The sequence below is a fragment of the Dioscorea cayenensis genome, chromosome 7 (assembly GCF_009730915.1).
Source record: "Dioscorea cayenensis subsp. rotundata cultivar TDr96_F1 chromosome 7, TDr96_F1_v2_PseudoChromosome.rev07_lg8_w22 25.fasta, whole genome shotgun sequence".
In the NCBI taxonomy this organism is placed as follows: Eukaryota; Viridiplantae; Streptophyta; class Magnoliopsida; order Dioscoreales; family Dioscoreaceae; genus Dioscorea; species Dioscorea cayenensis.
Window position 1 is genome coordinate 29,851,504 of NC_052477.1, and position 26,929 is coordinate 29,878,432.

Sequence of the window (26,929 nt, forward strand, 5' to 3'; positions counted from 1 at the left end):
ACTGCTCAAAAGAAAGAAAAAACTTCTCATATTGTGCAACTTGGTATAATATATATTTATATATATTGAATCCTCTCAACCTCACTTTTCATCCTTGTTATAATACAGCTATATAAAATAAAAACATCCTTACATATCGGTATCACACACCAACCAATTCATGGGGAAGATGAACTGAAAGAAGGTACAACAGCTTCCGACATTCTCAAGAGCATGATGTTAGTGTTCAAACAGCAAGTGAAACATGGTGGTGACCATCCTGAGCTTTTTACTAAAGCAGGACATTGCTCATTCCACAAGAGAAAATGATCCACCCCCTACCATCATCCAAGAAAACTATATTTATATATATCTGTATTTTTTATGTCAATTGGTTTTACTTGATCTTTACTTCTCTGAATACTTGGTAACTACTGCATCACAATACAGTGATTTATTCATCTTGAAGATATATCATCCATCCTTCTCAGTATTTGTTGTGATTTGGTTGCTCAGAGAGGGGACATTTTACTGAATAAATTACAACTCTTAGTGTTTAGATATGTAAGGGAGTAGTTGTTGATCTTACTTGATTTGATTGTGGCAAAAGAAAGACATGAAGATGGAGATCATATTTATAAAAAAAAACATAAACAAAAATTAATCAGGGATGTGATGAGATGAGATGAGATGAGATGGAATGATCTTTCCTTGATGTGAGAGTGTTTGACATGTAAACATTAAAATTGGTCCCTCACAGCTATGTCCACATGATGTCATTAAATCTTCAATCAAACTATTACATTAATCCAATATAAACCATTAGTGAGATTCTCTGATCATATGCATGGTACTTACACCAGTTCATAGAATTTTTTTAGGAAGAGTTGACTTCGTATTTTAAGATCTTTAATTCCGTACTGCATGTTAACTGTGAAGAGGATTAAAAACAAAACAAAAAAATAAGGTTCAGATAAAATCATGCTTATTGATTAATGATAAATTATGGAGTAAGTCTCCAAATTAATTAACACAGAAGACAATCATTAATCCCTCAATAAGCAACTAAGAAAAAAACACAAAGCCTTTATTAGATTACTCAAATGAAAACAAAACAAGGAATCTAAAACATTGACTCCAATACATACTCTGGACCAGTTCTAAAGTCACCTGAATTTTTCTGCATAATTACATGAAGGCATAGTGCATTTAGTCCCCCATGCAAAACACCAGAAGTAGGCTCCATGGCTTCCAAGTTCCAATCATCCTGAAAGCTACACCCCACCCAACATTAGATTAACCAAACCAAGTTCCTTGGCTCATTATTAATATTAAATATTCTAAATTCTAAATACACAAACCACCAACTAATTAATCAAGTAAGAAACCAACCTTCACAAATAAAGATAGAGAAAGAGAGAGGTTGGAAAACTTTAATGGCACTCATTGACCCTCTCTCTCTTTTTGAACAAACCATTAGTTGTATTTGGTTTAGTTTAAGCATGACCCCATCATAGCAATGAAAAAGAAAAATAGAAAAGAAAAAGGAAAGAGAAAACCAAAGCTGAGTCCAAGTTTCACCACCCCAACAAAAGAGAAAACAAAGAGAAGCAAAACCTCAAGAAAGCTTCTCTTCACCAAACCTTTACCTTAAGTTTATATCCACCACAACCTTCTCTCATCTCCAAACAATTCTCATCTTCTCTTCACAATTCAATCTCTCCATGCATCTTTTCCGACGAAAGTCTTCCTTACTCTCTTCGGAGACATTCTCTATGAAACAAGGAGGATCCAATGGCCGGAAAGGTGGCAACCTCTCGGTCTTCATTGTCGTCTTCTCCGTCTTCCTTTTTCGCCATGTTCATGTACAATGAAGATGTTAAATCCATTGCTGAATTCCCCTTCTCCTCAAAGTCCACCAAATCTCAAGACACCCTCACCTCCTCCACCACCACCACCACCATCACCACCCCAGGGCCAACCACCATCACCACCACCACCACCACCAATTTAGAACCATCTGAAAGTGATAACCATGATGATAGTGATATACCAAAGAAGGTGAAGAAAGCAAAGAAGAAGAAGAAGAAGAAGGCTAAGGAATTTGAACAACAGAAAGAAATCAAGTTGCCGGAGGAGGAGGTGGCGCCACTGGAGAAGGTGGTGGTGCATGTGCCGGAGACTTGTGACTTGTTTGATGGTGCTTGGATACTCGATAACTCGACACGCCCGCTTTACAAAGAGCATGAGTGTGAGTTCCTCACCGAGCAGGTTACATGCATGCGCAATGGCCGGAAAGACGATACGTATCAGAAATGGCGGTGGCAGCCCAAAGACTGCAATTTGCCCAAGTAAGATATATATATCTAACAAAACTAACAGTCCCACATTGATTAATTTAGCAAATATTTGATTTTATTTGAAGGTTCGATGCGAGATTGTTGTTGGAGAGATTGCGAGGGAAAAGGCTGATGTTTGTCGGGGATTCCTTGAACCGAAACCAGTGGGAATCAATGGTGTGCCTGGTTCAGTCTGTGATACCGGAAGGAAAGAAGAAGCTTGTGAAGAATGGATCGTTGAATGTTTTTACAGCAGAGGTAGGTAGTTGGGAAAACGGTTGAGGAAATGTCTTAATTTGAGATTTTAGTGTTGTAATTTTGATTTTGATTACTTTGATTACTTTGGTTACAGGAATATGATGCTACGGTGGAGTTTTATTGGGCACCATTCTTGGTTGAGTCTAACTCTGATGATCCAGACAAGCATAGCATTCTTGACAGGATAATCATGCCAAACTCAATTGAGAAGCATGGGGAAAATTGGAAAGGAGTGGACTACCTAATTTTTAACACTTACATTTGGTGGATGAACACACCAGACATGAAAGTCTTGTGAGTTTTCTTCTACTTGTTTTCTGTCATCTTCCATTCACTGCATTATTAGCATCAATTTGTTGCTATTTTTTTTTTTTTATCTTAATTGAACTAGTTGATTTTTTTATAGGCGGGGATCATTTGAAGAAGGGTCGAAGGAGTACGACGAGATCGATCGGGCAATTGCATATGATCAAGTTCTCAAAACATGGGCAAAATGGGTGGATGAGAACATAGACCCAGAACATACTATGGTGTTCTTCAGCAGCATGTCTCCCCTACACCTCAAGTAAGTTTTTGTTGGATCACTGTCATCCATTCAACTAAAGAATAATTCAAATGAGGGTCCAGAGAGAGCACTAGCATAGAACAGACAACCATAATTGCATTTTAGTTAGGAAAGTGTCAAAACAATGACATACCAACACACTATCTTTATGATGATCTCCGTGTCCCCCCTTTAAACAAGTTGGTAATTTCATAGAGATCATTTTCAACCGACAATAACAGTAAATATGAATACGAATACGAATTCTGTGTAGGCCAAAAGACTGGGACAACCCGGACGGAATCAAATGTGCCAAAGAGACATATCCGATCATCGAATGGAAGATTTACTTCAACATAGGATCAGACTGGAGATTGTTCGATGTGGCAGTGAAAACAACGAGCTCGTTGCAGCGAGTACCGGTGTCTTTCCTCAACATAACAGGATTATCAGAGCTACGGAAAGATGCACACACGTCGGTGCACACAATCCGACAAGGAAAGCTGTTGACACCAGAGCAGAAGGCAAACCCACAAGTCTATGCTGATTGCATCCATTGGTGTCTCCCAGGGTCTCCCAGATGTATGGAATGAGTTCATATACACACGCATAGTTTCTAGCCCTTGGCGCACGTGACACAAACAATACTCATGGCATGCCATTCCTTGTCTATGTCTCTCTTGAATTATTTTTTTTCTTCTTTGATTAATTTTTGTTTTACTTGTAATGAAGTCTAGTTTTGGTTTCTTTTCATTGGTTGGTGGGGTTAGGTCTTGACTTGGGGAGAGAAGGTTCATTGTTTTTGTCACCATGTTGTAACATGCCTTTGTGAATTGTAAATTCAATGGAGGGGTAAAAACAAAGAGGAATTGAATAAGATAAGTCAAGATTCTAATCAAGGGAAAATATATTAAGACTAAAGGCATGGTAATTAATTGGAAATTGGATGGAATTTTCTATTTTATATGTTATCACCGCTCTAAGTGCGCTGATTGTGAAGGCAGTTGTGAATCACATGAGGGAGAAGCATGAAAACCTGCCTAACATGCGGAAAGATGCAGCTAATCAGAATTCAATATTGTGAGGAAGTTTCAACGATATTTTATATAATTGAGTGGTTGTTCAACAACAATAAAACAATTCAAACACAATGAAAGCAATAGTTTATTAAATTTTGCATTGCAAATAAACCATTAATGATATCATTTGATGCCAAACAAGCATAACTAAGAAATACATCCCTACATGATAGTAGTTGTAGAACACTAGAATTTAATTTCATTTTGAGCATTATCATGTAATTATGACTAAAAGCGGCTAATAGATGGTCAGTTTAATCCAAACCTAATTTGACAAATACCAAGTGATCACTACTAGCAGTAGCAAACAACCAGTTTATATAATAGCTTTCTGGAAGTGCACTGATCTGATTGTGATTGAAATGTCATATAAAATTAAATAGTCAATGACCACCATGCTAAACAGATTGCAGTTATACAAAATAAGACAACTGCTTAATTTACATTTGTTTATATAATCAACAAACTGCAATATATTCAAGTCATATGAAAACAGCAATTAAAAGCTATGCATAAGATTAAAAATTGAAAAATAGTGTAATACCTTTTAGACGTAGGCTCCACAGCCAGCGCACCAAGAGCAGTCACACATTATAAGCAACCACCTTTAAACAAAATTTTCTGAGCATCATTAGATAACAAAATTTTGATGTTTTCCATCCATATATTTAAATATGTAAATACTCATTTGAATGTGAACTGCTGCTCATTGATGGCGATCTCTCATCCTGAAACTCCACCTTCAAGCAAACCTTGCCATTGATCAATTTCAGTTATGGCTTTGGTATGAGTTGACGGAAGTAACATGCGAAGAAAAGGTGCCAGAGATGATGAACATGGAACCTTTGATCTGATTTTCACCAGAGCCGATCTAACAATATGGGGTGGTGGTACACCAAACCAGCAAAGATACCAAGAAAGTAAAATGGCATTCATCTTACTCCCACTATGTTGTTCTTCAGGCCACTTACCAAGACTCAAATACTTATGGAAGTGGTCTTTAAACATGTATGGAGACGTAAGGATTTCCTCTATGCGCTTCTTAATAGACTCAACAAAGGTTGGTTGAACAATGCCTCCACTTGTGCTAGTTAACTGGCCAGAGACTAGAGCATCATTGTAGGCTAGTGCAAGCTGCATTTCAGATGCATTCAGAAACGAGTCATCAGTGGCAAATATATGAGCATTCTTGAAGAATTACCTTACTATCTCTAAAGCATAATTGTATACAAAACACATTTACTAAAAAGATTTATCAGATGGATAAAAGGAATACTCTTTCATCAAAAGGACTTGAATGGACACCAATTTTGAAATTTCATTCAACAGGATGAGACCATTTCATAATCTTGTACTGAAAGCTTTGTTGATCAAAACTTAAGCAATTTTCCTTCTATATTTTTATTTTAATTGTTAAGTTTTGTATTAATGTATAAATTATTTTAACTAAAAAAATAAAAATTGAGTGAAACACCAAACAACAGTGACAGTATTTAATATCAGGAAGGAAACCAACACAAGTTTAAAATTGTGATATGAACCCACTTGCCGACTCTTCACTTTTGAACTTGGAAAACGAGGAAATCTACATAGTTCACTATGTTGTGCTGGGCTTTTCTAAAGCATGATTATTCATAAGGTAAGAGATCTGAAGTTACACCTATCTTACCTTTAAGCTCGAAAGAAATAGTGAATCATGAAAGACAAGATGACCATTTAGCACCTGCTCCCACATTGATCCAACTGTTGTGTAGAAAGAGAGGTACAACTGCATACTCAGGATATGAGTTAATTATTCAGGGCAAGTTTGTGCATAATGGAAAGCAAAGAACTTATGCAAGCAGGCTCCTAAATTACCTGAAGGAGTGCTGGCCTGTCCTTGCTCACACACTCAAACAATACTTGTGAGCAGAACTCCTGAAAATCCCTATCAGTACTGCAGTTCAAGAAGCACAAGAATTACTGAAATAATACAGCACTTTGAGAGAGTACTACTTTACAGATAATTAAAATTTTAATTTTCTAATTAATGATCGACGTCTATTAATATTAATAAATTTTAAAAATAATTACTAAAAAATTTTATTTAAATAATTAATCCTTTTAAAATAATGTCAGTGGGATTATTCTTGGGCGTTTGGTTGGGAGATGGGCCTTATCCCCATACCAAACCAATAACCAGTTTATGATGCAAATGAAGGCAATGCCTCACTGATATTCCAGAAAACAAAGCCGTGGAAAAGGATTAGTTAAAGCAACAAAAAGGTTTTGATGCAAAAGGAAGAAACAGAGGATTCTTACTTGGTCTTCCATGAGGAATCTGAGCAAAGTTGTGCAAAAGCAATTAAGCTAGGGTCAGCAGAAAATGTACTGACCAAGTGATCAACCTTGAAGGAACCTGGTTCATTGTTGCTGCAAATTTTCGTGAAAAAACTACTAAGGTGTGATGTATCAGATACCTGTCATTAAAAATGATGTTTTTTTAGCTTATCATCATGATCCTTGGTGGAAGAAACTTGTAAGAACTATGTTCATTACCCTCGAAAGCAAAGATTGGCATCCAACTGGATCATCTATGTAGGAACAGGACCCAACCTTCCTCTTTATATACAGGACGCCACCATTAAAAGGATCAGTCTTGTCACCAGATCTCCACCATGGCTTATCTTTGAACAATCAAACACCACAAATGTGTGCTAAATAAATAATGACTTTAACATTATAAAAGTTACAGTTAATATATAAAATTCTAAATACCTTCAGGCACAAGATGTATAACTTGGGGCCAATATCTAGGTCCACACACTCGAACATTCTTCAGCTGCATTATCATATATAGGTTCACAATCAGTGTCTTCCAAAATGTAATACCTGCCTGTGTTGCAACTATAAATACTACTACAAGCACTAACATTAAAATGATATTATAAAAGCACATGTTGCAATTAGCACTATCCTCATCATTAAAAGCTTACTATCCCAACTATCAAAATTTTCACTAGAGAAACACAAATACACCAGAATTTTCAACAAAACAAGGCCAAATATACAACTCTAATATGATAGATCCATAAACATACCATGGAGCGTTCTGGTAGAATGCAAGGAGTGATTTCACAGAAGCTTGTCTCAGAATAATTATCAGTTTCCGTAATGGTCACTTCAAGAGGAGCGTAAACAGGAAGGCCAGTATCAACATCTACTGTTTGTACCCACCGTGATTCTGCAGCAATAACATAAAGATGCCTAAAAGCCTAGAGAATAACAAAAACCAAAGTCAGCAATTAATGACCAATTTAACAAGGATCAAGGAAAAGAGTGCATGCACAGCGCAAGTATGGCTTGTAATATACACTTTATATCAAATATTTACCTACCACAAAACAACCCTTTGATCATTGGTCATGCCTCAAGGCCTAGGCAAGTTGTGACAGATGAAGTTATTTGTATTTTATGATCTTTGTAGAACACAAATTTTCCCATTTATGCACATTTAACACACACAAATACACACAGAATCAATGGCAGAATATATCATTATTTTATGGAGAAAAAAAATTACGATTCAACATGCAAATAAGAGTAGAAATTAATAATAATTTTTAATAAATGTTTTAATCTTTTACATCAACAGTGTGCAGGGATTTGTTTCTAGAAAAGGATCATCATAAAACAATAGAGAACAGTAAACTTTTCCAACATGTGGCAAATGGTTTGGATATAATTAATGATGAAGAACACATCAAATTTATGGCTAGAGAATTCAACAACATACCTGGAGGTGACAACGATTGTCATTTGGGCCAGTGGGCAAACGAGGGTAAAGAGTAATCAATAATGCAGCAACAGCACTGTTTTCTGTTGAAAATGTTTGTGTTCCTCCTCCAAGAAACAAGAATCCTATAGCCAAGCTTACCTGCCAATGCAAATAAGTGTGAAAGAAAATATTGACCACAATTTCTCAGAACTTTGCAATTCTCAATAGCTGTGAAAGTCTGTAAGTCATCAAGGCATATCCTAACAGCTTTTGGATGAAATAATGTGGAAATAGAAGCTCTAAAGTGGTACAACTAATACACATTTAAGAATGAACACCCTGAACACAATTACAATCATGAAAGAAAGAAATCTGAGAAACTTACAGTCATCTGGATACCAAAATTGATATGCCCTTCAGCAGAATTACGGCTACGAAGGTATCTCAACAAACGAAAAGTTGGTAAATGCCCGGAACCTGCCATGACCTGCCCTCAAAAAATCATTCAATCACAAAATGTGGAAAGGGAAAAGGAAAAGGAAAGCCTACAAAAACAGAAAAGAGCATTGCAATGAAAGGTTATTAAGAAGTATCATCGAAAATATTAAAGCATGCAACAAAATCAGGAAACCAGGCCTGAACATATACAGAAATCTTAATCACAGATAATTAATCAGCGGACTTGAAATAAGCTTGGCTTTCAGTTCAACAGCCAATTATCCATCCCTAAACTTTCGCATGCTAACACATTGGAATAAGCTTGGCTTTTATAGTTATGTTAATTGTAAGTTCAGCAAATAGCAACTACCTTAGATATGGGGAGAATGAGTATTTTACTAACCACAGATAGAGAAAGAACAATGAGGTGAAGGCATATTTCCAACGTTCCACGATCTACATGTGCTGATATTCCCTTTGGGAAGGCACTCCCACTTATCAAAGATAAATGTTTTATCTACAAATAAAAAAAATATAAATAAATAATAAAGAAACCTTTGCAGGTATCTAGATAAAAGTTGATGAACTTCAAAGACCTGATCAGACCTCATTAAGAAAATATCTTGCATAACTGTAAAGTAGCTCTTGGGCATCACTGTTTTTAGTGCCAGCAAATTTTAGACCTGTTGACGGATGCAAAACAATATAAGACATTTTGTACAGTTCACTAGAATAAAGAGGCAAACTAAGTCAGAGACGCAGAATAATGTGGCATTAATAGATATCAAATAAATCAAACAAAAATGAAAGAAAATTTTCACTCCAAATGAAAAGCGGCTTTTTTAAAAAATAAATTTAAATATTTTCCAAAATTACATGGTGAAAAAGAAAACAACTACAATTTTACACACTTAAAATTAGATGATGCCAGGTAGGTCAAAGAAAATCCGCGGCATTTCAATCAAAAAGATTTATAATGCTTTCAAAGCAATGTAGACTAATATAAAGTTAATTCCTTCACGCAATAGAACATACATAAAATCAGATAATGAAGACATCAGGTGAGTCAGTCAACCATTAACTATCATCGCAATGACAAACATGATTCCACTACAACATAAATATGCACATTTAAAGAATATAAAATTAGCAAATAAAAACAAAGTCACCTTACCTAGAGCAATACATGCACCCGCAACTATGTTGACATATGCCTGCACAAGAGCTTCTACATCAATTTCATCACTGTCCTTCGCATCATCAGTCAATTTCGCAATCCCATCTTTCACAATTTCAGGAATCTGACAATCAATCCAATCTCCAGATGGGCAAATTCTAAAAATGCAGATACAAAAAGGTTTAATAAGATTCCATTTCATGCAACCGTCAAAAGATTGGCTATGCCAAAGACAGCGCTGAATAAATCACCTGCTCCACATTATCAAGTTTCTAGCAATTATGCGAAGCATGATGAAGTCAGGCCTCACATATTGCAAATCGAAGTGTGTCATTGGGATAGAAAGCCTAGAAGCTACCGCTTCTGATTCAGTCTGCAAGTTAAAACAAAGTTGAGTCTCTACAAAACAATGCAAAAGTCAAAGTTATGTTCATACTAGAACTTCATAAGGCATATATCAAGCAATACGAAGAGTGCTTGGAAATTTAATGATTGAATCAGTTTCTTCATCAAGCAAATTGACCTTCAAAAATATCAAAGCAAGTGCCATTGTAGCTCCAGGTGCAGTTACATCAACATTGATTTGTGCACTGTCCATCATCTGACTCAAATGGTATGACTGATTAAAATATGTCGCAGATAAACAACATTATATCATATGTACATTTTCAAGTGTATTGAATAACCTGCCCGGCAATTCGGTTGTGTTCACTTGCTGATTGCCCTGAACCAAAATATCTATCCTGAAAAACATCAAAAGGTTTCTTGAGGCAATATGGGCACATTAGAAATTATAATGGGGTGCAGACAAACATGCCAAGTTATAGTCATAAATTACAAGGAAAACTTCTTCAAACAGAGAAGGTAAAAGCTTGTCAAAACATACATGATAGACTTCTTTCCCACCAATGTACTGGAAAAGTCGATCAACAAAAGTGTCCATGAAACCAAATGCATCCTTTCCCCGCCCTTTAAATATATATGTATATCAAATATAAATTTTAGTGCAGCATTGTCGGCACGCATCTTCAGCAAAAGATTAAATGAATATAGCAAGGGTTGCATACCTAAAGCTACCAGTCCCAACGCTGATCCTGCAGCAACAGCATAGCCTTCTCTTTCAAGTACATTATCACCGCTGCTTCTTCTGCCTATCTCACCCTGCAGGCTAAGTCATTAAGAGGTGGTATTGGGCAAAATATGACAAAAAATAAACATGGAACAGTAAGTAGGTTATGATGAGTACAATCTCAAAGCTTATTTGGATGGTATCACTATATATTGAGACAAATGTCTGTGTGCACAAAAGATACATACATATATATATAACACAATATGCACTAGTAAATATGGGCACTAAAATTCTAGTCATTGTATTATATGTTAAACAGTTTTGGATAGTATTCAACAATCCAAGATATAACTGTCTGGCATCTGAATACCAGTTGGTGGAAAAGCAACAGCTCAAATAAATTGGTATTTAATGCCACAAACTGATGTGCATGGCATACAGGAGTAGAACTTTGGTGTGATTATTTACATCAAGTGGCTACCATTGAAGCACTCAGTTAAATTTAGCTTACAAATCTTAGACTATCATGTACATTATAAACTTCTCCATAGGTGAACATAACTCGATGATAAACAGTTATGCTAAGACACTAGCAACAAATCAATATTCTCAAAGACAGCTCATAAAATGCTTAGCATTAGTATTGCAACATAAGAATTCACACCTTATTAGCCAAAAATACAAATGCAAGTAATGAAAACTAGTAGGCCTTCACAATCTAAAATATTTAGTCTAACTATCCGACTTTGCTGATTGTAACTAACCACTGAGCCAGTTAATTGAAAAAATATTTTGTGTATAGACCCAATTTGAAGTCTGTCCAATCTTGAGGAAGTCAAATCAAGATTGGTAAACTCATGAAATGTCAAAGCGGAAGCCAGAGCCAACGTTTCAAACAATACAACAAATGGTATTTCACATACAAAACCTTACAAAGTAACATGCCAATTGGACACAACGAAGTTTATAATTCTATGGATGCCAACCTATATATTTGCCTGTTGCCACTCTGGTGCATCTAAAATAACAAACAAATTGAGTCTCCCTAATTTTAAACTCCACAGACGGATTTCTCAAACTACAAACTTACCCATGAAATTTAAAGGAGTTCTCAGAATCTCCTTCTCAAGAAGGATGCAACCTTTTCTGAATACTATGTTCACTTTTGTAATAAATAATAATCAATAAGAGAATCATCCAGCTAAAATGAAAGAAATTATGCAAAACTTGTCATGCATTAATTAAACAAATGACATATCTGGAACAAGTTGGAATGAAATTTATTACGAGTAGAATCTTCAGGGTTAATGGGTGTGCAGATCCCTCATAAAGAAAACCAATAGCCATCAGTGCTGCAGACTGAAAAGCAAATTGAAATTGTAAGCATAGATTTAATAAATTTGTCTCTTTGGAAAAAAAAAATGATTCAGATCACATTCATAATTCTTCACTAAGAGATCAGGTAAAATATGATTTAATGGAGAATTATGAAAAATATGAGCAGCAGCAATGGTATGAAGTTAGAAATTAAACAAATAACAACAAAATATAAAATTTGGAGTGACTGTTCTTATTTGATTAGGATATTTAATGGTTACAACTGAAGTCCAGGCATAACAAATTTAACAGAAGAGAGGAACAGGCACAACAATGCATATAGTTTTCAGGCCGATACTCTACAGTCACCAAAACAACACAAAAAACAATAATAATAAAAAAACTTAAAAAAGGCGATGTCATTTCAATGAATATTTAGCAGGATAAGGGTAACTATATGGGTATCCTTCAACAAGATTGGCATTTTAATGGAAAATGCATGGTGAACTGCAGAGAACCATGTCTAGAAATGGTGATGTTTTAATCAGTAGCATTCAGCTTACTATCTGATCTGTATGTGGATTGCAGTGCTGCACTCCATTTATGTTAACGCATTTCTTCAACTACCAACTTGTAAATAAACCTATAATACATCCAATAAATAATTCATAAAATATTTCTGACTTTGCACATCATTTTTTTGAACTGTTACATACAAAAATCCAAAAGTCACATATGTCAGTGTCCTGCATTACAGTGGGCTAGATGAATCAACTTAACCAATAGAAAATTAAGTAAAACATTAGATGCCCAAAAACACCCTACATAGTTTCAGCTCAGTTATTTAAAATATCTTACACCAAAGTAAATCCATGATTCACTACCATTAAGAGCAGAGCAGACTACTGCACAGAAGATCAAATTAAAACAAGAAAAACTGTTAAACAAAGTAAAATCTTTAAGACATTACATGCAAGGTATAGGCTAAATAAATCGAAGTAGCCTAAGCAATCTAGATAGAAAAAGATATCATCACAGATCATCCAAATAGAAAAAGTGTACCTGCAAAAGTGTTGGCAGATCCAACTCTATAAACGATGATGGATGTCGGGAAGGAATATGAAGGAAAAGCATCTGAGTAAAATAAGTAATATATTGACCGAGAAGAGCAAGCAACCAACGTGAATGTCACAAAATGAAAAGAAAAATAAAAAATAAATAAAATATGAGCATTGCCTTTGATACAGCTGGGTGCATTGTCCCTCTATAGGATGCTGCCATTCCAAGCAATATCCCAACGGTAGTGATGTCATGTTCCTGAAACATCAAACTTTTCATGATTTAAAATGAATACTCTATGGAAAATCATATGCATTCAGAAAAAGTTAAAACTTCACTTGCTGCTACAGGTAAACCAAGAATAATATAAAAATATTTTATTAGCATCAACTAAAATGTATAGTGAAAAAATGCATTCATAGAATCTATTAGATACACAAGAGCTAATAAGTATCCTGATGACAAAGGGAAGCAGAACTGAGAGGTGAAAATGCTGAAGAAAAGGAAAGGAGATGAGAACAAATGAACTATTAAAACCCATGCTAATGCATGACAACCAAATATATACCGGTCCCACACTAAACAGATGCACCAATAAAAACTGTTAAACACATGCCAACAAATAAGTTTCCTGATGAAAAAAGGAAGCAGAACTGGGAGGTTAAATGCTGAAGAAAAAGAAAGGAACGAGAAGAAATGAATTATAAAAACCCATGCTAATTCATGACAAGGAAATACACACCAGCCCATAACAAACAAATGCATTGATAGAGCATATTAAAAACACACCAACAAATAAGTTTCTGATGAAAAAAGGACTAAAAAAAATAAGTCAAACGCAGAAGAAACAGAAAAAAGATGACAAGAAAGGGATGATGAAAACCCACGTTAATGTATCACAAGAAAATACACAAAAAGGGTCAAGCTAATAACCATATTGTTCTGAATAACAAACCAATTATACACTGACAAGGAAGACATAACAAAACATAGTAAGTAGTGTATGATATAGCTTTCTTCAACATCATATAGAGATTTACAATCAGGCCATCCAAAGTGGGAACCGTGAACTAGTTAGTTGACTTAAAAATATAGAAACTCAAATGTTAACACGTCGCACATTGACCTTTTTAATTAGGTTAGTTGTTGGGATAGAGAAAATTGGACTCTCCAACTCTCATCTCACTGGATCCCTACAAACTTTATCACCTTGAAAGGCAAACCAGTGTATATGCAGTTAATTGATCTAAAAAATGCAGAAAGCCAAATGCTAACACATTGCAGACAAACATTCTGATCCGGTCATTGGATTAGAGAAAATTGAATTTTGAAAAACGCACCAACTAGTTCATTTCAGAATGCTTTCAAAAACCAAACCAATTCAACCTGTGAACAGTCTTAAGAGCATCTAATGATGAGGTTATAAACTGTTTCAGCCATCCAAAATAAGCAGATCAGATAATTCATAATAAAAGGGACTTACATCCAAATATATATCTTGAAGGATTCTACGAGGCTAACAAGATAAAGACCATCTACACAACAAACAACGGTGAATGGGCATACCTGAGCAAGGTATTTATACACATCAGTGATTAACAGAACACGTAAATGTTCATGCAAACCCAATGCCAGTAGCAACCCTGCATGGGTAACATTTGGTTCCTCAGGTTTATTGTATTGTATCCAAGTTCTAGACATCTTACCCTGCTTAAGAAATGAACAGTGTTAAAAACTGTGCAGACAAAGACCAAAGCTTTCAGCTCATGCATAAATTCAGAAAAATGGGGCTAACCTGGAAGGGTGCCAATCTCAGTCCAGCTGCAACACCATTATGGAATTCCGGCCAAGATCTAAGTTCTGGTATGTTTCTTACGTTTGGATCTAGACTAACCTATAAAATTAGATCAAGTGAAAGAAAGACCTTTTTAAGGTCAAGGATAAAGTAGAGAATACTTTATAATCAGATAATATAACAAATGAAAGCATGCCCGTAAACATGTGAAATGTTTCTTACATTTGGGTCTACACTAACCCACAAAATTCAATCAAGTGAATAGGAAGAATTCTCAATGTTACAATTGAGGTAGGTGATGCTTTATAATTAAATAACATGGCAGATGAAAGAATGTTGGTGAACGTTAAAGCACTAGAGTACATGTTAACAAAAGGTGTGATGAAATTCATCTACAAAATTTCATGGCTGATCAGTAATCAGGTTAAGGGCTAAAACTTCAAGTTTCTGATAGCGTCTTCAACATTGCTTTTAATTAAAACAAACTTCTTTACAGACAACAATATATAATTGCATTAATGTTGTAAGTCATTGAAACTAAAAAATGAATTCACCAAGTAAAAAATGAACCAAAACAAGATCACTAGCATGCTTATTCTAAACAAGTACACAAGGCAAGAGAAGTTCAACATTACCCAACCATATCAAACATCATAGAGAAGATTACTGAACATGATCTAGAAAAAATAAAAAATAAGTCATTACTTACAGTTGCATTTTGTTGTGCAGGCAGTCGGCCTGCCAAAGAAAGCTTTGGGAATGAAAGTGTTTCCGTTAAAAGGGTGTAAGTGGTAGCTAAGGTAAAAGCTCCCCGTCCAAAAGGAAGGGAAGTAGTCCTCTGTGCAAGATTCCATAGTTGGTGCTGAAGCAATGAAAGGAGAAAGAGGACTTTGAATGATCAGAACATCACCAGTAGAAACATTCATGCAAGACAGATATCCATCAAACATAAAAAAAAAAAAAACATGGCTAAAATGGATGGCAATGTTTACATCCAGTAAAATAAAATGGAGATGTTTGTTTAAGCAAACATTGAAACCTGTCCATGAAATGACAGAAACATAAAGGAAAACCTAGAGATCAACTAGGTGGAAGGAGAAAATGGATGGCAACATTAACAACCGTACTAATACACTAATTTCCTAGTGGCATTCACATGCATGTCATTGTTGAAGTAATACAAAAAGTAGTTAAAATAGAACAACACACAAGTAGCATCTTGGACAGCACAAAGCAAAAATATTAAACCGGGAAAATGGAAATGGAATAAACCAAGGAAAATTGTAATCATTGGAAAAGCTCCAAAGAGAAGCAAATATAACCAAAAAGAAAATACAAATGAAAAAAAAAATTCCTAGAGATCTTGCTTATGCTCATATGCTTTGGATCTCGACTTTACTTTCTTCCATGCTCTCAATTGAATCAAGAACTATAGTGAGCATAAAAAATCATCTAGTTTAATTTCTTGTGAAGAATAATACAGCTTCAAGACCCCCAGGTGAAATGAAAAGTAGCCTTGCAGTTTGTGGACAAGGAGGCATTGGAGGGGGATATTAAATGTTGGGAGGGGAAGATCCACGTGAGTTTTAAATCCACAAAATCTTTAAGGATATGAGGGAGGTAGATTCCTTTAATTCCAGACGGAATAGGATTAAAGACATCTTTCATCATTTTTTTTTAGTACAAAAGATAAACTATGTTACATAAGATATAAATATATATATATATATATATCAAGCATGTTTTACTTGAGAAGACCATTTTGAATAAAAACTAAAAGGATTGAAGCATACCTGTTGGAAATCCTGATCAGAGGCACTGGGACTAACAGCTGTTTGAATGGCCACAGGCCTCGCAGAGCATAGAAGGCGTCTAACCTATGGCATGGTAGAAAATATGAGCCCATAGCAAGAATCAATATAATTTGTAGAATTTGTAATATTCTTTGCTACAAATTGTATTGCTCCCTGCAACATTTCACGTTACAAAGTAAGATCAGCGATTTATAATCACAATGGGCCATTTACAAACATAAGAAGACTGAAGGGCCTTAGTAACTGAAAAGGCACTATTCAAACAAAATAAAATTTTCTTAAACGTTGTTATGCCCTGTCCTTTTCGAGCATAGTGTTGTTGTCCAGTACAAATCTACGACCAAAAAATAAATATATATCAAAATGTTCGACCTAATAGACAATAAGTAACATGAAAAGTTGTTTTCTAAATAATGAAATACATGATGATATCTAAAAGAAGCCTAGAAAAAAAAATTTGAGGAACTCCAGTGGTGAATGGTATAACATACAAAATAGGATCACATTAGGCAGTTGTAAGTACAGATGCAAGTAAAAAATATAGCATTTGAAATCATATTTACTAGATCCAAGTCAAACAATAGGAAATTGAAGAATATTCTAAAAGGAAAACGAGACCTCATTCAACCGCATATCCCGGCCATAGCGCAATTGTGTGCTAGAGTTGAAAATGTGCTCCATGCCATCTTCTATAGACTTATCAAGGGTATCTGTATCCTCAAAATTTACAGTATTTAACTTCAAGACATCAGAAATTGATGAAGGAAGAGTCACTGGCCGTAGATGAAGCATGTATGGCACAGAGTTAGATATGAAGTCTGCACTATTATTGGATTCATCCCTTTTGGCTTGCCCTGAAGATGAAAAACGAGACATGGCCAAGTCTTCACGGCCAATCAGAACATAAGCAGCTGCAGGCCAATCAGGTGGAGGGGATTCTCTGCACTTGTCCAACGCCTATAAATAGCACAATAAAATGAAATCACAAACTCATAAGTCATACAAAACAGAGATATTGAATACAAGTCCTTGCGGACATCTAATACTTAAATCAAATCTGAAGCTCCTATCATCACTAACAGAACCAAATATGAATCAATTTTAACATGACCAGGAAATTTGCAGAGTTACAGGTACAATGCATTTTTAGCCATGCAACCCATGCAATTAATTAAGTGCTTTAGAGGACACATGTCCAACAAACTAAAAAGGGCTATGCAAGTATTAAAAAAATAATAATAAAAAAAAATGGGATGAGAATAAAAGGCTACAAGTAAAACCAAAAATGAACCAATGATTTCCACAGCCAGAATAAGACATTATTTAGACTAAATTTGAAAAGAGAAAGACTCACATGACGTAGTGGAAGGGACACACCAACTGGAAGTATGTCCAGTTGTTGGCGTCCAAATTTTTCTGCTACCATAGCTAAAACGGTGACTTCCTCTTTTGTCCTAATTGATCCCTTAGCAAGATCACAGTATACTCCCGTAGATAGCTTCCGCCCAACTCTTTCTGCTCCTAAGAGCAAGCTGTAAAAACAAATAATTTTTCTAGCCCAACCTACAGCACATATTTTATCACTGAACACTAGAGGTGGAATATCACTAGTATCAACTGAATGGCAACCATGTTTAAGACAACTTTCAAGCCATCGGAATAGGTTTGGAGGTGATTTTGGAGAAACAGTACAAGAGTATGAACCAATTTCCCCTAAGATACAAGGGAAATCGCGAATGTAGTAGTCAGCAAAGGATGCCTCACCCAAAGCTGCAGCAATGTTACATAATAAAACAGCCAGAAGTCCCACATCCCTGAAAAAGAACAGATTAGAGTCACCCCTCAATGTAGAATTAATCTGAGAGTTGGCATAAAGGCTAAAAAGAACAAATGGATGCTAAAAAGTCAAAGACACACCGGCAATTAATTCAACTGTCCAAATATATCTGGAAAAACTCACCCCATATAATTGAATTATTGTGCGGAACAGCTGCAATTGTATATAGCATTACAGTAGTATACCAAAACACTGTAGGAAATGTATTAACTAGAAAGAAAGACTTTGAAAAGACCAGGTATAGAAAATTTGCTCCTTAGTTTTTACCATTTTTGTAGATCACTGAACAGAAGAAACTTAAAAAAATTAAAATCAAGCTTACAACAGAAGCATATACGAGGAGAGAAAAAGGAATCAGGTCTTACCGTTTACGTAGACTAACAAGCTTCAAGTTCTCATAGAGGGCATGTAAGGAATCCAATGTTTCTCTTATGAGCTTAGCATAAAACAATGAATCTCGATTTTGTTCTTTCCCGATGTTGTTAGCAGAAAAATAATCAGAACCACCAGGGAATGGCATGGCAACAGAAGAAATGCCAGATATAGACGTTCGTTTACAGTAATCCTTGTGAAACTTGCTGTGAATTAGATGCGACCATGCAGTATCTGATGTAGTAGTAGCACTTGTTGTAGAACTAGAGAAATATCTTTTACAAATTTTCATCACTGAACTAGTAAAAGAATCCCATTCTGAATCAACGAAGGGTGCTAGAACTAGACAAGTAAGACGAATCATTATCACCCCATAGAAGAAGAATAAAATGATTATAAAATGAAGGATGCATTCCTGCCATAGCAGCAATACAGTCACTTGCTAGAGAGGAGGATGGGAATCTGCGCAATGCACACCGAAATACCTGCAGAACATTGTAAATCTCAATAACAAACAGCCTGATTAGAGATGAACTTAGTAAAGATCGCATCAAAAAAGGCAAATCAAGTTAATGAGCCATGATGCAATAAATAATATAAATTAGAAACCTATCAGGACCCAGTTCACCAAAAAAAAGGGATAAAAGGAGAAATTAATACGAATTAAGGCCGTGAAAAACTAGATGACAGCTTGTATTGAAACACACAACATAATGTCATAAAACTCATATTTCGACTAATAAACGCATCTTTAAAACGGAAAAAACCTGCCCATTACTGAGATTGATGTTTATCCGTCCTTCCACAGCATCCCCCAAACCCACAATCTTCAAGTTATAGAGTTGATCATCCCTTTCATAGCATTGCTTGTTAGGTGAAACCACGTAATTTCCCACTGTAGTTGGCAACAAATATTTGCAAAGGCACTCTTTACCTGACTGCAGTTGTATAAAATATAACCATTAAATTTCAACACATAAGCCATAGCCAAAAAGTCACATACTCGTTAGAAAGAAGAGAAGAGAAGAAGGCACTTATGAAAATACACAAATAGGAAAAGAGGACAATTATCAAATGCACCAAACTAAAAAACAACATATACCCTCTATGTGGATGCAAATTCACAAATCATATCAAATAACAGAAACTAACACTTACATAAAGGAAAAGGCAGTTGTCTGAAGTCAATACGATTATGTCAGTGAAAGGTAGGAGGCCAGAATTATATCTGCATGAAAATCAATAAAGTTGGTACTCATGTAAATGGTCAGATGAGTTTTCAAAACTTAAATAAAATTTACAACCTTGGGCGTGTAACAATAACTGGCTCAGCATCAACAGCAGGGATACTCCAGCTCAAATGAGGTCTAATATCAATCAGAAAGTCATCATTTCCCTCATCGATCTGAAGTCTTACTGCAAGCATTAGCTTTTGCTCTTGAAGTAGAAGACAGAGAATGGCCACACCATCAGTATCAGTAGCTAAAAACACCTGACCATATTCTAATATGAGTCCCAAAAATGCAAAGGTTGTCTAAGAGGACAAATGCCATTGAAAACAAGTCATATCAGAACTCAAACAAGTAATATATTTAAGACGAGCTAAACAAATGCAGCAATAACACATGGATTTAAGACACAGCTCCCACAAGCAGTACACCACACCCTTGACTAATAAAGCACTAACATGATTTAGAACTAACTTATGCTTCCAAAATATTTTCCTTTTTCATATCTTTTCTAACAAAACTACATAATCCAAGTCTCTCCAAAATTATCTCCCCAAGCAAATGAGCAAAGAAATAGAGAAACAATAGAAAACCAGGATAACCAAATAGAAATTAGAAAAGCCTTTAGATCCTTTGAGAAAAAGTAATCCAAAATGACACTAATTTCTAGGAATTGCTCGAGCACCAAATTTCCACAACCATTAAGAAAAATACAAATCATCATAGGGAAACCTACCACCTGCCAAACATTGGTTCCAAGAATAATTGACTAGCAATGAAAACTTGGGGTTTCTGTTTCTGGAATAGTACACTACAGATAGTTAATCAGGTGAGGTACTATGACTAGACTCCATAACATCATAACTAAAACATATTAATGAATGATGATCTTTTTAAAGAGTAACACCTATGTGATATGACACATTAACCCAAGGCATTATTTGGTCAACACAACCAAAGCTGCAGGTATTGAAATTTGAAATGGCTTTGAGATTAAGATTCCGCCTTGGGAATAAAGGCATGAGACGTTCATTTGTATATATAAAACTTACACAGTAGCTTTCTCATGAACTCTATCATGCCATACTGCTAGAGTATTTGCAAGCAAGAGAAGAAGCAGAATGGAACAATAGTCACAATATTTGAAACAATTCCAACAAAATAAAGAATCATAATCTTAAAAAGATGAATTTTAATTGGTCAAACTAATTCATATGGGTAGAAGAAAACAAAGAGGCAGCTTCATCTCAATAAAACTGGTTTCCCAAAAAAATAAAATGACCATGGTTGCTAAGTATGAAAAACAGTCACTGTCTGTCACAGAATTCCACTATACTAACAAATTAAAAAAAAATTAGACCGGATGATTAGTAGATGAAGTGCCAACAGCATATAACTTTTCTACTTTAAAATGTAAACACATTTACCCACCAAGACAATAATCACATATACTTTGCTCAGCTTTTACTAATCTAAATATCAAAAAGCAAACAAAGGAAGACTATAACTTTCTAAATGAAAGAGTAGAGAAATAAGTAGATGAAACAGTAGTATAAAAATTTCCATCTTTGATATGGACATAGTAATAACATTAGACACACACACACACAAAAAACTCAAGTATCCACGAGAATCAGGACAAGTATTATATTTCTCGGCATACTAAGCAAAGAAACAAAGGTATAAAAGCATAAGAAACCAAAGCAGTGTTAAGCAACAATTACAACTCTCACTAACCTCACCAAGCATTATGTATGTTCCTTGAAACATCATCTAACTGATTAGAAGAATAAAACCAACATAATTCCAAATCAGTGCACCAATCAAGAGCAAACAGTTTTATCAAGTAAAAAAACAACCTTACTAGCAGGAGATTGGGAGCATTTTCCTTGCCATATCCTCCGAAAAGAGATTTGCCGTGTACATATCTCAGAACTAGCGTGGACTGCTTTGGGGTGGGGTGTGGTTTCTGCCACCCAAAAAGAATGCTGTAACTTGCCTGCAAAAATTATACCCTTTTAGAAGCTACACAAGTACATAAAGAGAATACACAAACACAAAAATTTCAAAACCTTTATGGTATGAAGCCATCAACGGCATGATATCACTAGTCCAAATAATTCTCTCGTCAAAATCTTTCATGGTGCTCCATTTACCTCTTTCTTCAATATATGTCGCCTGAAACAACAAAGACAACCTACATATCATGTTAAACAAAAAGCAATATATGACAGGTTAACCAAGTCTCATCATGGCTATCGAAAACAATATTCCAAAAGTGGAAACGATAATTGAGCACCAAAATCGAACAATATGTGCTGAAAATGATGACAACTGGTGTAGGCCACCGCATGCACAAACAAATGAAAAGCAGGTAGCCCAAAATTCTAGGAATAAAAGATTAAATAGGGTGACAGGGAATGGAAAATTCACAAACCTGAGGTTCTTCCAAAGGGTGCTTCAGGATCAAGTGTGATGATGTAATAGCCCCAGCTTCCTTTGCAATAGTCTCCAAAGAATTCAGTTGATGAGAATTATAGTAATTCAAACCATATTCTTTACTAAAACGGGATAAATCCCTTGCATTTAGCAGTGAGCTTGAAGATGAGATTGGGCGGCTCCCATCCATTGACTTTTGCAAAAGTAAACCAAACGGAAGGGGCCAAATGGATGCAATGCCATATGGAAGAGGTATACAAACCACCTCACCTGCCATTAAACAGTGAGACTTATGTGCCACGAACCACAAGCTCTCCAATATACATAAATACAAAGCAAGTTCCTTTGTTTTTCATGAGCAGCAACAACAAATAAGTTGTGTAAGTAATCTTGTATGGAAATCTTCATTGCATGGATGTTCAAAGCAGCCCAAAGAAGTTTCACAAAGATAAGAGTGTTTATCAAAATAATCAGTTATAAAAATATAAATATATACATATCTATATAAATATGTATATAGTTTACTGAAAAAATCTTTCTTATTTACCAGAAGAATAATATATTGATATGCTGTCAACTTGTAAAACACAAAGAAGAGCATCTGATATAGCATCCATACGACACCAGCATGCCTAGCAACATAAAATGCAGTAGTCAGCATATTACAGAAAGAAGAAAAGGAAAAACAATGAAAGCCATTGATAAAGAAATGGGGAAAACCACACTTGAAGTTTCCAAATAAATAAAAGGATCTACGTGGATCAGCTGCTTCAGAAACACAAGAATTATGGAGAATCAGAAAGAAAAACAAAGAACTTTTTATTTATTGTAATAGGAATAGAAGAAGAATACCATGATAATCGAATTTGAGGCTGTGTATCTTTTATGAACTTGTGAACCCATGCTCCATATTATCCTATTAGCAATGGTCAAGATATTAGAGAGTAAATGATAATGGGCTGATACTTGATAAGTCGAAGGGACACAACATAAGAGACTCACCAATAAGCTGCTCATAGGAAGATTGCATGGGGAGACAGCACAATAAGAAAAAAAAAAGTAACTAGCATGAACTAGTTACATAATTTGCAAGAAAAAATTATGTGGCCTATTCTAGTTAAAGAACATTCAACATTTGCACAATTCATTGTGAATATAATAGTCAAAATCCTAATATGATCGCTTTCAAGGCATAATTCATCACGATACATTAATCCTGGCATGTCTGTTTATGGCATGTCTGTTCATCACTTATATCGAGTCACCAAAAAACAAAAAACAAAAAAAGCACTAAATGATCTTCCACATTGGCAGATGTAGATAGTCTTGCAAATAGTGTCAACAGTCAGCTTCACTATGCCTCAAAACAAGTCCTTTCTCACAAAAATAAAATAAAATAAAGAAATAAATGAAAGCTTATTAGACCAAACCTCCACTTTTATGTGATGGTAATATTCCCAAAGATAGAAAATATAAACTATAAAAATAACAGTTTTTCTGTATATGAATCTTCAGCGTGAATACATTGCACCCAGGGCCGGCTCAAGGGTAATGCCAATGAAGTAATTGCTTTACATAGTGTTTGGATTCAAAAGTCGAAGAGAAAGTAAGGGGAAGGAAGAGGAGGGAAGGGAAAGTAAGGGAAAAGAAAAGACGGGTTCAATCTTTGTTTGGATAGACATTTTATGAAGGGAAAAGAAATGAGAGTTTTTTGATAAACCTTGTTTGGTTACAGAAGGGAAAGGAAGATTTATCAATTATACCCTTATTATTAAATAAAAAATTACTTATTTCTATTTAAACACATGCATTATAAATATCTCAAATAAATTCACACTTTAAGCATAGTTTTTTAATAAATATTATAATTATTATAACTATCATTATTATTTTAATTTTGATTTTTATACTTTAATTTTGCCTCTTCACCATTTATGTTTTTCTTTGGAAGTATATCATACATTATTTAAAGATCAATTTCTTCTACAGCTCTATTGGATCATCACAAGATCAATTTATCATATTATTAGTAAATCTATTTTAATATTTTAATTTATATCCTAATAATTATGTTGAATTATATAATTATTAGTTTTTTTTCTCACTCAAAGAAAGTTGTAATTTTATTTGTACTTTGAATAAAATTTGGATATCAAAAAATTCTGTTGGGATAAATTCTTCTAAGGATGAATTGACAAATAAAAAATACAACATAAACAAACAAATAAGCAAATAAAAAAAAACATAAAAACAAGAGTCTATGATAAGTTTCATGTGAATGCTTGATTAAAATAAAATTAGATTGAGTAAAAAAGAAACTTATGAAGTGGCACAATGTTCCCAAATCGACGTGGGGAATGGGGTTTTGGAGGGCCGGAGTTAACCAGTCCTTTCCCTTAAAGAAATTAAAAATACCTATCCAAATGAGATAAGGGCCACTCCAAAACCCTCGCTTTACTTTACTTTCCCTCGCCGGCCCTCAATCCAAACATAGCATTAGGCTCCAATATTTTTCAAGGTCTTTTTAGAATTTTTTTAATATTATATAATCTTAGCTCACTTTTAAAATTTAAAATAACATAGTAAAATATTAAATATTTTTATTTTAATGCTCCTATCTTCTCTAACTAATTTTTCAAAATTATATTTTGATCCTATTGACTTTTCTCATGCATTTATTTCTTCAAAATTAATATATTATTCATTTCCTGTAATTATAAATAAGAGTTTTTGTACCTCTTTATATTGTTACATTTTTTTAATTTTGAGTTTTGCTCATAAATTTTAAATAAATCTCCTTATCACGAGTTTAGTAACATGGAGAAAGAGAAACAAACATGTATTTATTAAAATAAAATTTAATTTTTATTAAATAAATTAGATGGTTTATTCTAAAATTTCGCTTTAGGCCTCTAGCTAACTTAAGCTACCCTTATTGCAGCATTTGTCATCATAAATTCGAACGTTGAAGAAGAAGATGAAGAAATATAGCATACTTCCAAAGGTATCCTTGGAATCAGGAAAATAGAATGAAAGAATGTCAAGACAATGACGAAGGAAAAAAAAACAATGATTTTAAGAAATGATTTTTTTTATTTACTAATTCCTTATTGGTTGATTCTTCCCCCTTTTCCCCATCAATTCAAATGAACCATAAACTGAACCCCTTTACCCTAAATAGAAATCCCTGAGACCTTCTAAACTCCTGCATTAGCTGAGACAGGAATCAAGATCCATGAATTCACGAATAAGGAAAACAGAAGAAGAGAAAGTCAAGAAGATGATGAAAAGAAAAAAAAACAAAAGTTTCAAAGGAATGAATTTTCTTTTATTTACTAATCTTATGGTCAGATTCTTTTCCCATTTCCCACCAATTCAAATAAACCCTAAGCCGAACCCTTTCGTAATAAACTATATACAAGACCCTGAGACCCTCTATATTCCTGCATTACTGAAGTCAAGAATGAATAACCACCAATTCATGGATCAAGAAAATCAAACAAAAGAATACCAAGAAGGGAAAGAAACAAAAATTTTCTTTTGTTCACTAATTCTTATCGTTAAACTTTTTCCCCTTTCTCCTCAAATCAAATAACTTATATAGAAAGGGCCTCAGACCTACTAAACTCCTGCATTAATTGAGTCAAGGATCAAGAACCGCAAATCCAATAGTGCATTGGAACACGTAAATTCAGAAAGTAACCCAAAAACAAGAAAGAAAAACACAGTGTAGGAGATAATACCTGTTACCACGGATGAAGATCTCGTGGTCGCCGGAAGTAGATGGGGGATCAGGAGTGGAAAATTCATGAGAAGGAGAGAAAAGCTCATCGCGTTCACGAGCCACAGCGGGGTCGAAGAGGAAGTAGTCGTACTTGTCCGGCAAGGCATCAACAGGCTCGCCATCCTGCTCCTCTGCCTTCAACCCAAAGGGCTTGAACTCTCCGAGGACGGAGAGGTGCCGGACTCCCACCGACATTGAGAAGGCGGAGGAGATCGGTGATGGAGGAGACGGGTGAGGTTCAGGGTTTCTCCCGCGCAGTGGAAATGAGGTTTTTTTTTTTAATTGAAATAAGAACCCTAGTGAGAGTGACACATATATATATATAGATAGAGCTAAGTCGGAGAGCCCATAGCGGCGCCGTTGGAACTTGGAAGGCCCATATAGTCGTTGGGAGGCCCATGTAGCTGTTAGGTGCTTGAGTTTCTAAATATAAGCTTGCTTAAAATATCTCTATATATATATATATATATATTTTTTTTAAAATATGAATATACATAGAAATGTTCAAACAAAATAAAAATATTAATGATGTATATTTTCAGACATATATATATATATATATATATATATATATATATATATGTAGCTGTTGGGAGGCCCATGTAGATGTAGCTGCTGGGTACTTGGGTTTCCAAATATA

At 34.8% G+C, this 26,929-nt stretch overlaps 2 protein-coding genes across 2 annotated transcripts; one reads left to right on the forward strand and one right to left on the reverse strand.

Moving 5' to 3' along the window:
* Positions 1–1,037: 1,037 nt before the first annotated feature.
* LOC120265557 (anaphase-promoting complex subunit 1) lies at positions 1,038–26,559 on the reverse strand. The gene is given in 38 exon segments (XM_039273496.1): positions 1,038–1,253; positions 4,744–5,333; positions 5,869–5,967; positions 6,057–6,135; positions 6,501–6,658; positions 6,738–6,865; positions 6,957–7,020; positions 7,280–7,453; positions 7,975–8,115; positions 8,342–8,443; positions 8,798–8,911; positions 9,001–9,077; positions 9,569–9,729; positions 9,823–9,944; positions 10,095–10,172; positions 10,258–10,314; positions 10,458–10,540; positions 10,639–10,732; positions 11,931–12,002; positions 13,023–13,094; positions 13,197–13,277; positions 14,586–14,726; positions 14,815–14,913; positions 15,524–15,676; positions 16,608–16,691; positions 17,247–17,585; positions 17,983–18,442; positions 18,831–19,165; positions 19,167–19,322; positions 19,605–19,775; positions 19,996–20,065; positions 20,142–20,329; positions 21,926–22,065; positions 22,139–22,244; positions 22,504–22,775; positions 23,053–23,137; positions 23,358–23,421; positions 26,249–26,559. Coding segments are annotated over 37 exon segments (5,466 nt in total). The 5' UTR covers positions 26,485–26,559; the 3' UTR covers positions 1,038–1,253; positions 4,744–4,922.
* Positions 1,494–3,918, forward strand: LOC120265558 (protein ESKIMO 1). Its single transcript, XM_039273497.1, has 5 exons — positions 1,494–2,330; positions 2,405–2,576; positions 2,671–2,870; positions 2,983–3,141; positions 3,395–3,918. Exons 1-5 carry the CDS (start codon positions 1,774–1,776, stop codon positions 3,711–3,713), a joined length of 1,407 nt encoding a protein of 468 aa, XP_039129431.1. The 5' UTR covers positions 1,494–1,773; the 3' UTR covers positions 3,714–3,918.
* Positions 26,560–26,929: the final 370 nt, after the last annotated feature.

Excerpts from the sequence above, each read along its gene's own strand:
- LOC120265558 (XM_039273497.1), top strand. The coding sequence starts at position 1,774 with ATGGCCGGAAAGGTGGCAACCTCTCGGTCTTCATTGTCGTCTTCTCCG. Across the intron at positions 2,331-2,404 it reads AAAGACTGCAATTTGCCCAA|GTTCGATGCGAGATTGTTGT; the intron begins GTAAGATATATA and ends TTTTATTTGAAG. Across the intron at positions 2,577-2,670 it reads TGAATGTTTTTACAGCAGAG|GAATATGATGCTACGGTGGA; the intron begins GTAGGTAGTTGG and ends CTTTGGTTACAG.